Source organism: Spermophilus citellus (assembly GCF_964194105.1).
Source record: "Spermophilus citellus genome assembly, chromosome: 2".
Taxonomy (NCBI): Eukaryota; Metazoa; Chordata; class Mammalia; order Rodentia; family Sciuridae; genus Spermophilus; species Spermophilus citellus.
Genome location: NC_138183.1, coordinates 64,351,600 through 64,366,865, shown reverse-complemented (window position 1 = coordinate 64,366,865; position 15,266 = coordinate 64,351,600). Strand labels below are relative to the sequence as shown.

General features: G+C 40.6%; 1 protein-coding gene across 1 annotated transcript in view; it reads right to left on the bottom strand.

Annotated features, from left to right (window-relative positions):
• The window catches only part of GLDC (glycine decarboxylase), a 90,763-nt gene that overhangs the window by 17,515 nt on the left and 57,982 nt on the right, over positions 1-15,266 (bottom strand). Inside the window, exons 16-18 of the mRNA XM_081280203.1 lie at positions 8,335-8,410; positions 3,114-3,239; positions 1,281-1,430 (exon numbers count right to left, since the gene is read on the bottom strand). Of these exons, the coding sequence (XP_081136329.1) occupies positions 1,281-1,430; positions 3,114-3,239; positions 8,335-8,410 (352 nt within the window). The remainder of the gene's footprint in view (positions 1-1,280; positions 1,431-3,113; positions 3,240-8,334; positions 8,411-15,266) is intronic.

The window sequence follows — 15,266 nt, the reverse complement described above, 5'->3', positions numbered from 1 at the left end:
CTCACTTCTGCTGTGGAAACTGCCATCCTACAGAGTAGCTGTAGTTTCTATGGAAACAGCAACTGACCCTTTAGCCCAATTGAGATTTTAAAATGTAGATTTGAATACACAGTGTATTTCTAATTATCTGCTCCAAAAGAAGTACTAAGAAGTGTCATTAATTAAAAAAAAAAAAAAAGACATGATCTCTTTGTTATTTTAATAGGCAACTCTCCCCCCCAACCCCCAGCAGTTCTTCCTCTTCTGCACGTTCAGATATGGGTACTATGCACATTACCAAATGCCCCTTCAGCCTCATTGATGTAAGGGCCTAGAGGGCCACCAAAGAGGAAGCTGAACTGAGGGAGCAGGAATGAAGCTGCCGTTCTCCTGAGATGATCCAGATACAGACCTTGACATCCAACTGGCATTTCTGCCCCTTTGGCATTACAGCTCAGATTATGGGCAAAGATAATTTGCTTCATGCTATTAAAACAGAAGATTATTCCTGGACTGTACTTATGAAAGGTATCAGAGAAAGTAAAGCATGAGGAGGGAAGAAGGGAGGGACATCAAGAAGTTGAAAAGATTGTGACAATCTTCTCTTTAGTGGCTCCCAACAGCATTTCCCAGGAGGTTCACATTACACAGACCCTCAGTCCTCCAGGTAGTCAGGATTGACCCCTGGGGCTGCTGTTTCATAGCTGACAAGTCGCAACCTGCTAAAGTGGCTTGTCCAAGGCCAAGGGAGATCACCATCTACCAGTTGCCACCATGTAGATCTAAATTTCTTCAGCCAAGGAATTGGGAGGCCTTGGCTGGAAGCACTCCCAGAGGGAAGGTACTTCCTGATAATCAGGAAATTCAGCTCATCCCTGCTTCCTTTCAGTCTTCCACCTCCTCCCCAGTGACCCTTAGCATTTATAATTCCAGTGAAATGAGGGTACTCCGTTGGAAGCTGGCAACAAAGAAAGTCAGCCTTAGTTCTGAATTTAGAGTCATTTTATGTTTGTTGTTGCTGTCCTAGGGATTGAACCCAGGGTACTTTACCACTGTGCTCCATTTTTAGCCCTTTTAATTTCTTGAGACAGGAGCTTGCTAAACTGTTGGGGCTGGCCCCAAACTTGTGATCCTACTGCATCAGCTGCCTGAGTCACTGGGATTATAGGTATAAACCACGGCATCTAGCTTGGTGTCATGTTTAAGAGGTGTCTCCAGAAGACAGAAGGGAAATTTTTTTTTTTTAATTTGTTCATCCGTTTTTTCAGGGGGAACTAAGGGAGCCCTCTCAGGATGCCCACCTGAGCATTCATATTGGCCCCGTCAAGATAGACCTGCCCTCCATGTTGGTGGATCAGAGCACACACATCACTGATGTTCTCTTCAAACACCCCGTTAGTGGATGGGTACGTGATCATGATGGCAGCCAGGTTCTCCTTGTGTTTATCCACCTGTGGGAGAGAGGGCGTCAGAGGGAGACAAAGGGAGAAAAGGTTTCTTTCTTGGTTAAACTCTTGCATCTTAAAGGATTGATTAATGAAAGATGAAGTCTTACTTTGCATTCTTGGCACTGTATCAAAGTACAATAACAGCAATAAAAGATAAACAGCCACTATCCCCCTCATGAATCTTCCAAAGAAATATCAAGATTCGTTCAGGCTAGGACTCTATGTGTACTCGAGACCTAAAAGAGTTTAGGCTGGGTACAGTGGCACCTGCTTATTGTCCCAGGGACTTGAGAGGCTGAGATAGCAGGTTCACAAGTTTGAGGCCAGCCTCAGCAACTTAACAAGACTCTGTCTCAAAATAAAATAAAAAAGGTATGGGTATAGCTCAGTAGTAGAGTACTTGCCTAGCATGCCAAGGCCTTTTCAATCCCCAACACTGGTGGCGGGGGGGAGACTTTTCAGAAGATTTTTGGATATTTTGCGTCTAACTCTCTAAGGTGGTTTTCCTTTGGTCCATCTCAATAATTATTTGGGGCTTCTTTGGTTCTCGATATGTCTATTCTCACAGGTAATCTCTCTGCTCATCTTGTCACACCCATCCCTACTCCCTTTCCCTCACACTCTCTTGAAATTAGAAAATCCATAAGAAGCATAACTGATTTGATAAGAAAGATTTCCTTTCTGCAGAAGGCAAATGTATATAAAAGACTAGTTACTGGTTTTGACATGTTTTTTTGCTTTTTAGCTGTTTTTCTCTAAACAGCAAGTCAGAGCAGAAGCATGTGAAAATGGGAGGAAAATAAAGTCATATCCTATATTGGAGAGACTTGATAATTACCACTACTGGCCCAGAATATTTGTTGGAAAAAATTCCATCTGGCGATGGAAGGGTAGGGGTGGATGGAAGAGATGAGGAGTGCTGTGTATTTTCAGCTTCCCTCTGAAAGAGGGGTTACATAGATTCCCAGTCTTGATGCCTAATAACCCTGACAAAATCACATTGCTATTCCACCAATTTCCTTCCCTTTTAAGAAGCAGCCTCCAGTCCACGGTGGAAAGCAGATATGGTTGCTAAGCAACCTCTTCCTGGAGGTTGGGAGGTTGGGAGTAGGGGTTGGTGTTGGAGGAAACAGGGTGGAATGCTGCCTGGAATTCAGCACAATGTGGCTGGAACATTCACAAACATTTGTAAAATCTACATTTGTATTTTAATTCCCAACTTGAAGACTGTGTGGAACTCTGACTGCCAGGTGTGATTATTAAGGGGGGAAGATGACTGAAGTAAAGGGAAAGTCGGTCATAAGAGGTGGGCAGACCCTGCAAGGGGTGCTGTTCCTACCATGAATAATTCATTCAGTGTCTTACTCAGGCATGATTTAAAAGATGGGGATTTTAGTTTAAAGAACCTTCTCCCAGTTGGTGAAGGGAGGGGTACATAGAGATGCTAAGCTTTATTAGGGACCCAAAACATGATTGTTGTTTTTTTCTTTTTCTTTTTTTCTTATAGAGACTATTATTAGGTTTCTGACTTTACACCATTTTCCTTCAGACCCATTCAGAGGAGGAATTGTAGTCTTTTCATTAGAATGCAAGAGATGATAATGTTTCCATAGCCCCTCAGGTCTCTGCTCCCCACCTCCTCTTCCCAACCCAAACCTGTCCCATCTGTGGGGGGCAGATGAGTACCATGGCCTTGAGGTGAGCAGCGTCGATATTGCCATATTTATCCACTTCTACAGGCTGAATCTTCATGCCTGCCATGTGGGCACTTGCTGGATTGGTACCATGTGCTGATTTCGGAATGAGGCAAACCTTGGGAATGGAAAGGAAACAGGAAAGAGGGAAAAAAATAATAATAACAGGCTATTAATAATGACAGAAAAGTCCCACAACATGCTTGTAGCACAAATTAAATAGGCAACATATGCTTTTATTTAAACTGACCTTGAGTGCCTTAAAAATCTGCTACAATTTAATTTTTAACTGTTATTACAAAACAATGTCTAAACAGAGTTTCCATTTGAATCCTGAAATATTGTTCCCTAAAGAGGTTTGGAATATCTTCCCTCATTCTAGCCACTAAAAATAAGCCTGTACTTATTCTAACCTTGTCTCAGTCAAAATATATAGAAAGTACCTTATAAGAACATGAAATTGGAAGTTAAACTCTAGGACTCAAATGCCTATAGCTGCTTCAGTGTTCCTCTGGGCTTATTCAGGACAGATGATAATGACAAAAACACAACCCAGGGCCTCCTGGTACCAACACACCACTTGTGTCAACATTTCTTGGATGCTTACTCTACAACAAATTGTTAGCTACCATGAGAATCCTAAAGTAAGCATGAAAAGCAATCAACACTTGCCCACTGACAACAGTAGCATGTCTAGAGTCCAGAAGTATAATAGGAAATGGAAAAATGGGATGAAGTTTCAAGTTAAAGAAATCAAGGGAAACTTCCTCAAAAGGAACTGGTCCTGCCAATGCCTTGACTGTAAGCTCAGGGCAACCAATTTTAGACTTATGGCCTCTGTAATTATGAAAATAAATGTGTGCTCTCTTAAGCCATAAAATTTATAGTAATTTGTTAGAGCAGCCATCATAACTCTCAAGAGCTACTAAGTTACAGTTAAGTATGTGCTGGACTTTTGATTGGTTGGTTGGTTGTTCTGCAGCACTAGGGATTGAACTCAGTGCCTCACACCTGCTAGGCAGGTGCTCTACCACTAAGCGACACTCCAGCTCAGTCTTGGATTTTTATGGATGGTAGGTGCAATGTTAGAAGTCCCAGATTCAAATCATTTTTGTTTCCTCCAAGCCATCATACAAATGTAGGCAAGCACATAGACTCCTGTAGATATAATGATGTTCCACAACAGCAAAGTAAATCACAAAGTTTTCCTCAGCAGAAAGTAACAAGGAGAGGTCATGATTACCCTAAAAATAATCCTCCTCCTTTTTTTAAATCCCAGAATCAAGATGGCAACCCCTTTGAAGAGAAATGGGCATTATAAAATTGGGCTTATGTAGAGAAAACTTAGCTTCCAGCTATTTCCTTAAAAACAGCAAAGTAGTCTATTTAAGAAGAAAAACACAGAACTTTAACCAAAGGCAAAATGGAATTACTTTGTCACTTTTCTGCTGACAGAGAGGCTAGTGCCCTTTTTGAGTGGCTATTGGTCATACAGAGGCTATGCTTATGACCACAGATATATTGGCCACAAATCCTTTTTCTTATTTATATGCTTCCCTTTTGTAGTTGACTTTTTTCCTTTCATTTTTTGGACCAAAACTAGAGTCACTGTCCTCTCTCACAAGGTATTTTTATTCTACAAGGAATTACTGAATGAAATGATCCCTTCAGGGAAGAATACTGATAAAGGAAGGGAAAGAATATTACCAATGAATATAAAATATTCAATAAAAGGCCACAATTAAGGATTCCCACCAGGGAAGATCTGATGAAACAAAAGCATTCCAACTAAAAATGTCAACCACCCTAAGGGCTGAATCATCTTCAAGTCCTGATCCTTGGAACCTGTGGGCATCATCTACTCTGACAAAAGGGACTCTGCAGGTTTGAGCAAATTTAGGCAGGATCTTGAGATGGGAAGGTTATTCTGGGTTTTTGACTGGGTCCTACATGTATTCCCAAGTGTCCACATCAGAGGGAGACTAGACTACAGAGGAAGGAGATGTGACAACTGAAGCAAGAAGCTGGAGTGATGGCAGGAAAGGGACCTGAGCCCAGGAGTGTGGGTAGTCTCCAGAAACCAGGAGAGGCAAGGACATGATCCACCCCCCATTCCATCGGAAGGAAGCAGTCCTGCCAGTCTTGCCAACACTGACAGTAAACCCAGTGAATCCAATTTCAGATTTAGTCTGGCCTCTGTAACTAAGAAAACAAATGTGTGCTGCCTTAAGCCACTAAATTTGTCATAGCAGCCATAGGAAACCAATATCTATCCTGGTGTAAAGAATAGTGGAAAAAGAAATTTTTTTCAGTGGTTTTATCAATAGATTATTTATATATTGCTGTTAAACATTTATTGTTTTCCACATGGGTTAAAGGAACTTGATGACAATGTTAATTTCCCCCTCACTTGAAAAATCAGTGTTGTGAGGGACCTGAAAGTAACAGGACCCAGATTTGACATTTTAATTTATCCAAAGTAAATACAGCTTTTGGTGCATTTATGCCTGTTTGAGTGAGGCTGTTTTCCTGACTTCCAGGGAGCTTGGCACAGATCTTCCTCAAAGACTTGTTGAAGGAGAGAAGGATTAAGGAGACGTGCTACTGCATAGGGGAAGTTGATGTTTTAGCATTAATAAAACACACTGACTAAAGGCCTCGGCAATTGGAAAGAAAAAACATTCTTATATACATGTATTTGGGGGGGCTCAATATTTGTCCTTCTTGTAGGCAACTCAGTCTCCAATCAGCAAGCAAGTTAATATTTAGCAAACTGAGATATTAATTATAAAGTGTTTGGGACAGAGCTTGGCACATGGTAATTGCTACATAAGTGTTAGATAAATTTGTACTCTCCCAAATTAAACTGGTAAATCAAGAACGTAGACATTCCATTTCAGGAACCTCTGAAATTTAACCCAAGAGCAAATGTGAAAATAACTTCAAAAACAGCTTCAAAGAAGAAAATCATCAGGAACCCAGGCAGTTCTATAGCACATGATTTCCCCACACTCCTTTTTCAAAACAGAAGGATCTATTTTACTGGATTCCATTAGAGCCTATTGTGTGGGAGCAGCTGCCTCAGACATCACTGATGTGGAAAAATCTTCCCTGATTACTTGAATAACAAGTCATTAATTAAAGTTGGCTTTAATTAAAATCTTTGATCCAAAAGGATACCAATATTTCCAGGCTTATGAATTTTGTATTTCTACAAGCTCAATAACTGGGTGGTCTTTCCTGCCTCTCCTTTCTCCTCCCATCCCCAAAGTGCAGAATCTCACTCCTCTCCATCCTTCAGACTGTAATGGCCTCTCACAACACTTCACTGGGAGCAGTATTGACGATGATGCCAAGAGAAACATCACACACAAAGGGATAGGAGAGATGGGAGGACCAGAAAGCACAGACAGAGGAACAGGGGTCAGGAAGAGTCAGCGAGCCACAGAAGAATGCTGCCCAGGCCAAATCAGAAGATCACTCATCCTCCTTGACTCTTCTGGCTTGATCCCCAACTCCTACACCTTCATAGCTACTTCCCTGGTGTCAGACTGGAGAATTGGAAACACATTAAGGGGTGGGTAGCCTCAGAGCAGAAAGAACCTGGATTCTAGCTGTTCCTTCTACAAACACCACCAACATGAACTTCAGTGGCCTGTAGGCGATGGGAAAGTAATGTGGATAATCACATAGGACAAACTCTTCTCTTTACAGGGTCCCCAGGATCCCCAGCACCTTATGAGGAAAGAGGGTAATGACCAGGAGTGTCAGGGGCTCCCTAAATGCTTGGTAACCATGAAGGAAAAACAGGAAAGTGGCGTCTGGCATCTCTCACTGGACAACCTGAGATCCAAAGTTTCCTTTCTGATTGTGTAAAAGCTCTGAGCCTCTGAAGCACTCACAAGTTTAAACTAACCCTTCCTTAGAAAGTTAAGAATTCAAAACCATGAGAAAACCCCAGTAAATAAACCCAACTTGGAAGGTCAGGGTCTGTGTCTGCCAGGCTATCCCTTGATCTCTCTCTGGCTGGCACACATTCCCTGCTCATGGCTAGGATTCAACAGTTTATTGAATTCATGAATGGCTTGTTTTTAAAAGATTTTTAAAAATCACTTATATCCTCCAACCAGGACAACAGCCTGGGAAGGTATGCCTGTGAAATCAGGATGGATAAGTAAGAGAAGGAGAGAAAAAAATCTTTCTTCTTTTCCCTTTTTAAAGGGGAAGTAAAATGGTTTCAAAAATCTTCAATGCCAAAGCCAGGCAGCTAGCCCAAGCAATCTTCCAGTTTTAATAAAACCAGGAATGGACTAAGATTGGGCCATTGCCCACCCCACCACACACACACACACACACCACCTACTTGGGCAGCTAGAACCACTGTGCACCTCTTTCTCAAACTCTCCCAGGACAGGCCAGGGTTTTGCCCTGTTCCTGACCCCTACCCAATGCTCCCTCTAAGAAAGCCAATTCCACTGCTCAATAGAAATCCTAGCATAGCACTGGACACCAAAACCAAGGAACCAGGAACACAGGTCACCTTCAACTACAACTTGAGCCCTGCAATGGATCAAAAAGCTTTGTTGCTGGGGATTAATGATATCTATTAGAACCCGCTGGTTCTCACAAGGGTCCCCAAGAGCAATTTGGATACTGGAGACTGGACTCTCATACCCAAAGCAAATAACAAAACAATGAACTCTGCTCCATGTCTTTTTTGTTGTTGTTGTTACTTAGAGCTGAGTCATCTAGTGGGGAATTTATTTATTCAATAAATATTTTTTTGAGCATACATATAATGAGAACTGTGCTTAGGCACGGTAGGGGTTATAGAAAAATTAAAGTATGGTCTCTGCTCTTTGTCCAGGCCCAGGGCCCGGAGAGCCAAGGAGCGGAGGAGAGGAGGCTTGCAATGGCAACATTCCTGCCCCCTTCCTTCCTTTGCTCCCTAGAGAGGGCAGTTCTGCAGCCAACTGGCTGACTTTTACATTCTGGGTTTGAGCAAAAACCTTTCATCTCTGAATGTTTTCCCTCAATATGGCCTTGGAGGCAAGGATCAGAATGGCCCGTTCACAGAAATTTGTTTCTTGATTATATGTTTCTCATCTGCTTCCAAGAAGGCTTGGAGGGAGTAACCCACAGAACAACAGGGACCCTAACAGCTGGGTCCACTGCCACCCAACGGTGAGCAAGCACCACCTGTCCACCCTCACCGTTCTGTGCCTCTCTCCTTTCCGGTCTAAGTATGCTCGGATTGTGGCCAGTCCAGCATATTCCCCCTGGGCTCCGCTGCAAAGACAAGAAGAGAAGGATCAGGGCTTTTGTCTTTGGGATTTTATTGACTTATTCAGTATTTATTGGGTGCCAGCCACATGTTCCCCAGTATTTGAAGCTTTGTCACTTTCCCAGACACAGAGGAAAGTTCACCCATTAGCTCGCGTGAGCCAAAAGGTCTTGAACAACCAATGCAACAACATTTGGTCTATGCACTAAAGCTCACCCACTCCTAACCAAAGATGGACCTTTCAGCTCAGGACCACACACTGAAAAAAAATTTTTTATTGTCAAAAATTTCAAACCTATATGGAAATAAACTGAAAAAATAAGCAACAACCATGTAGCTATCACTCAGCTTTAACAGGTATGAGTTTATGGTCAATCTTGTTCCCAAGAACCTTCACGGAACCCCCTTCATGCTAAGCTAGATTGTTTGAAGCAAACCTCAGACATCATCTTTTATCAGCTCAAACTTCAATATGTATCTACCAAAGGAAATATTTTTTAAAATATAACAATATTATTACACCTAAAATACTGAACTAATTTCTTAACATTATTAAATTCTGATTCAGAGGCCAGGCTGTCCCCAAAGGAACTTTGCACTTTTAATGTGGCACCATTCCTGTAAGTCTTGGGTTCGGCTTTCCCAAGACCTGCTCACAGATGGCTGCTGGAGGCTGGCCACACTCTCCACATCCTTGAAGACATCTCTTTCAGAACATACTTAGTGACTAACATTCCAATGAGCAATGCTGAGTCAACTATAGACTGTTATTTAATGTTCTCAGTAGCCCACGTAGGAAGGAAAGGGAAATGAGTAATAGCTTATTTAGCTCCATTCAAAATGCACATGTCCTCCATTGTGCACTATTTTACACGTGAAGAAACTAATGTCAAAGTGTTATCCGCCCAAAGAGCCAATGGTGACAAATGGAAACTTCCATATGGAGATGGCCTGTCTCAAGGAGCCATGTGCTTCCTTTGCAATCAGAGCTGCTTCTTATGTTAGCTTCCTGAGGACTGAGAATCATGAGAGCAATTTTCCTTCACAGAATTGTACTCTGCATGTAGTAGCTCTGCAATAAATGTTTAGAAAAACTTTTCATAACTGAATTCCACCCTTTATTCAGGCAATTAACACAAATGTCATCCTTTTCCCCTACAGTCAGAGACTTTGACAGATGTATTTTCTATTTACGCCTATGTTTTTCTCATCACTTGTATTCATCTTTTGCAAAACCAATCAAGGTGTAAACTAGGAGTAAAAGAAGAGAGTGAGCTATAAGCCAGTAATTTGAGAGGAAGATATTCCTTCACAGACATCCATCTGCTTGACTTAACTAAGAGGTTTAGTGAAAAGCAAGGGTGAAGGGCAAGCCTGTCTCACAAAACCTGAGACCCAAATCCTTGTTGCCTGCACTGAATTGGCTTCACTATTCTCAGCTGTCTTCCAGGGAGAAAAGCAAAGACTGTTCTGGCTTCTGAAAAACAAGTGCTAGGCCATTTGATGCTTTTTGTTTGGGGACATGAAAAGATGGATATGCCACACTTCAACAAGCCACTCATGTCACTAATTACTTAGTCTCCCCTTGCTTGTGAACTCATCTGTAAAGTGGGGATAATAACCAAATCCACCTCATAATGTAGATGTGATATGTAGTTAATACATGTAAAATGCTAGTCAGCCTGATCTTACCCATTCTTCAAATAGTTCTAATCTTTTGCAAAGCATTTTGCAATCCAGCTCTTTGCCAGGGCCTACAAATTCTAGGACATCCTGTAACCTGCCTATACTTGTACCTTCTAACATCCTCGGCCACCCAGGCCTCCCTCCTGCACTGAGGTTTTGTACCAGATATTCCTTCTGCTGATAAAGATCTTCCTTTAGATCCTTTCAGGTCTGACTTCTTTTCAATATTTAACTTAAGTGCCACTTCTTCAGGTTTTATCTGAAGACAAGAATCTTGTTCATAACTGTATTCTCTATCCCAAAAACACTGACATAAAGGATGTTCGATAAATATTGTTTGACCTTGGAGCACTGTGGCACATGCCTGTAATCCCAAAGACTCTGGAAGCTGAGGCAGCAGGATTGCAAGTTCAAATTCAACCTCAGCAACTTAGCAAGAACCTGTCTCAAAATAAAAAGGGCTGGGGAGATGGCTCAGTGGTTAAGCACTGCTGGGTTCAATCCCTGGTACTAAAACAAAAATAAAAACAAAAAAATCTGATTGAATGAATGATCCTCTACTTCTTCCAAACTATCATAGCATTTTCCTGCACATGCTCATCTGGTAATACCATCACATATTATGTACCATACATGGAAAATTATTATACATCTCACACTTTGCATGCTGATCTTATCTCAATTAGAGTAAGCTTTGAAAATAGGAGCTGGGGCCAGGTGTGGTGGCACAGGCCTATAATCCCAGTGGCTCAGAAGGCTGAGACAGGAGGATCGCAAGTTCAAAGCCAGCCTCAGCAAAGGTGAGACACTAAGCAACTCAGTGAGACCCTGTCTCTAAATAAAATACAAAATAGAGCTGGGTATGTGGTTCAGTAGTTGAGTGCCCGAGTTCAATCCCTGGTACCAAAAAAAAAAAAAAAATAGGAGCTGGGACTTGGACTTCTGTACATTTCCCCCACAAGAATATTCAGAATTGTATTCTTCATATATAGAATTGTAGCTGTACAATAAATGTTTAGAAAAACTTTTCATAATTGAATTCTACCCTTCATTCAGGAAATTAACACAAATGTCATCCTTTTCCCCTAAAGAGACTTTGACAAATGTATTTTCTATTTACGCCTATGTTTTTCTCATCACTTGTGTTCATCTTTTGCAAAACCAATCAAGGTGTAGACTAGGAGTAAAAGAAGAGACTGAGCTATAAGCCAGTAAATTTGAGAGGAAAGGAAGGCAATATGCTAAAGACTTGCCTGGAAATGCTGGATGATTTTTGCCTTAGATGCCCTTAAAATCAAATACATTTCAACTCAAAAAATACAAACATGTTCAAATACCATACACAGCTTACCACTGGGGAATTACCAGTGCCACCTGTTGGTGGAAATGTATAATCTGCATACTCTAGATCAGAAAACCACTACATAGAGAAGCTAGGACAGTGGTTTTCTGACATCTATTAAATGAAGTGGCTAGCGGTCAGGAGCTGCAGGGCTGGCTTTCAGGGAGGATGATGCCAATGGATGGGGAGCCTCAAACCCACAGAAATGCCACAGAGAGCACACACCGATATTGTCTTTGCAAATAATTCCCGCCAGTGGATAACAGTCATTTAGGCTGATGAAGGAAGTTATATATATATATTTTACTCTTTAACACACAGAATTAGAGAAAATGAGGAGATAACTTCTTCCAAAGCACATACTCATTCTACAAAGAATCCAAGAGTACTTTCTAGAAGAAACTTGAACAACTGTGTAAGTACAAGAACTCACAGGTGAAAATAAATTGGAGTTGATGTGCTTCAACTGTTTTATGATGACTAAATCTATGCCCTATCATCACAGGTGAAGATGTTCAGGAAAGCTGGTCAACATGAATGCAGCAAAAAATTTAGCAAGCTTTAACATTAAAAATTTTAAAAAGCCACGAGAGGTGGTACACAGCTGTAATCCCAGCAGCTCAGGAGGCTGAGGCAGGAGGATCACAGGTTCAAAGCCAGCCTCAGAAACTTAGCAAGGCCCTGTCTCATAATAAACAATGAAAAGGGATGGGGATGTGGCTCAGTGGTTAAACACCTCTGGGTTTAATCCTCAATACCAGTCAATCAATCAATCACAGATGGCCTGGCAGAGAATGTGATAGTTAAGACCTAAAAGTTCTTTTCCCAGGGTTAGAAGAGGAATTTTAAGGGCACTATAAACTTTAATTTTAAAAAAATTAATTTTATTTTACCTTTGCCAGGAAACATAGACAAAAAGTTTGAGATTTAAAATGGCTGTTGCATATTCAGTTTAGTTTTATCTAGAAGGTTTAAATGTTTGGATCTTCAGAATTAATGTCCAATGCAATATAACATAAGAGCAAACTCAAAGGACACATGGCTACATTGTGGAAATATGATTATAGGTGATATGTCTAACTACCAAGGAGAAAGAACATGGGGGCTGGGGCTGTACCTCAGTGGCAGAGCATTTGCCTAGCATCTGTGAGGCACTGGGTTCAATCCTTAGTGCCACATAAAAATAAATAAATATTAAAAAAGAAAGAACATGATCTGCTTTTATAGATGATTTGTTCTAAATAGTCAAGACTAATACAGATGGAAAGCACAGAACTTTTCCAATGTAAAAATAAAGATGTATTATGATTATAAAATTAATTGCATCTCAGCCAGTGCAGTGGTGCGTACCTATAATCCCAGAGACTTGGAGTCTGAAACAAACGAATTGCAAGTTCAAGTCCAGCCTCAGCAACTTAGCAAGACCCTGTTTCAAAATAAAAAGGGCTGGGAATGTAGCTCAGTGGTAGAGTACCTCTGGGTTCAATCCCTAGCACCAAACTTAATAATTAATTAATTAAAATTGTTTCTCATAAAGTAGGCATTTTGTGGTACAGTTACTGTGTACATTTATGGCTGATTACAGAAGTCATCCCTGACCAGTCATGAAGAAAACACTTTATTATGCCTAAAGAACATGGTGGCTAACCACGTGCAATGTTGATCACCTGTAATCTCAGTACTGGGGAGGCTGAGGCATAGAATCACAAGTGGGAGACCAGCCAGGTAACTTAATGAGACCTGTCTCAAATAAAAAGGGCTAGGGATTTAACTCAGTGGTAGATTACCTAACATGTGCAAGGCCCTGGGTTTAATCTCAGAACCAAAAAAAGAAACAAAACATGATGGCTAACTTTATAGACACCATAAAAAGTTTCTCAGATGATGGCTGTTTTGGAATATCTGGAAATTGATTATTATAGCTGCTGATTTTAAGGGAAGTATTTCTACAAACTTTATTCATATACACAAACAAACAAACAAAAACACAGAACCCATTTTGCAAAACTGCAAGTTCAAAGCCAGTCTCAGCAACTAAGCAAGGCCCTAAGGTCTATTTTGAGGCCCAAGGTCTAGAAATAAAAAGTAAGAAGGGCTGAGGATGTAGCTCAGTGGTAAAGTGCTCCTGGGTTCAATCCCCAATACAAAAAAAAAGCAATACATTTACATGATTTTTTAAAATCCATCTATGCGGAAGTATACAAAGCCACATGTACCCATTCTGCCCAGTCCCACTCCTCAGAAGGAAACAAGTTATTGTGATAGATAATAATTTGGAGATGGAGATCTCTGATGCCAAATTTCCCTCATCCAGACTCCCCTTTACTTTAAAAATACCACCATCAGGTGGTCAGAAACAAAAATGATACAAGTGAAACATAAGCTAAGAAATTGACATTATGGTAATAACATTGCAACAAAATTATCAAAATGCCAATGTTGAAATAACTCTCAATTCCTGGCAATCTCAGAAGACCACTCTCAAGAGAACAAGGTAAAAATGGCACTGATTCCTATCTTAAAAGTGTGATAAACAGGGCTGGGGATGTGGCTCAGCGGTAGCGCGCTCGCCTGGCATGCGTGCGGCCCGGGTTCGATCCTCAGCACCACATACAAACAAAGATGTTGTGTCCGCCGATAACTAAAAAATAAAATATTAAAAAAAATTCTCTCTCTCTCTCTCTTTAAAAAAAAAAAGTGTGATAAACACACAACTAATGATTTACCAGCACAAATATCTTGGAAGTGAAAATTTTAACCAATCTATTTGGGGCTTATATCCTAAACACTACATGGATCTCTATTTCTACAAACTTAAAATAAAAACTCTCAACATGTCATTCTGGAATGTTCTTACTAACCTGTATCTAATCTGACATAAATTCAATTCCGTATAAAATTTTGCTATCTGGTCAAGACACCTGGATGGACCCAGTTACTATCAGGAGAATACCTTAGAGCAGTGGTTCTCAGACTCATCTGTCTAGTCCTCAGACAATAATATCAGTATCATCACCTTGAAACTTGTCAGAAATGCAAATCCATGGGCCCCATTCCAGAACTGAATTCACTCCAGAGTGAATCAGAAATCCTGAGGGTGCAGCTAAGCATGAGAACAACTGCCCCACTACCATATAAACTGGAAAAAAAAAAATATTTATATATATATGGTTTTGAGTTAAGGACACTAGAAAAAGGAAAACCTTATCCCTGCTATAAACCTCTCCTCAAAATGGCTTTCTTCATCCCTCATTCTACTTTCTCTTCTTGCTGGCATTTTGGATGCTTCTTTGTAAAATCAGTCTCTATTCATGGGGGGCTTACAGGTCTCACATGTAGCCAGTGGACTCAGTTTCTAAAGCTGCATTAGATTTGGTAGGAAATATTAGACATGAAGAATGACATCAACCATGAGCTTAGGAAAGGAGGGGAGGGAGGTGGCAAACAGCAGCTGCCAGTCCTGCCTGCTGTAAAATATATGTGATATATACAGGATACTTGGGCTTTAAAGGCCAGTTTAAAAATCCAAGGTGAAGAGCTATCAGTCATCTAGCTAAACCTCCCTTTTTGGTTACTCCAAGCCAACCTATTCTTCAACCAAATGATCATTGATTTGCAGAGTGTTGGACATTAATATTCTTTTTTTTTTTTTTTGGTTCTTTTTTTTATGTTTCTTTTTCTTTTTTTTTTATTGGATGTTCACAACATTACAAAGCTCATGACAAATCATATTTCATAGATTAGAATCAATTGGGTTATGAACTCCCATTTTTACCCCAAATACAGATTGCAGAATCACATCTGCTACACATCACATTTTTACATACTGCCAT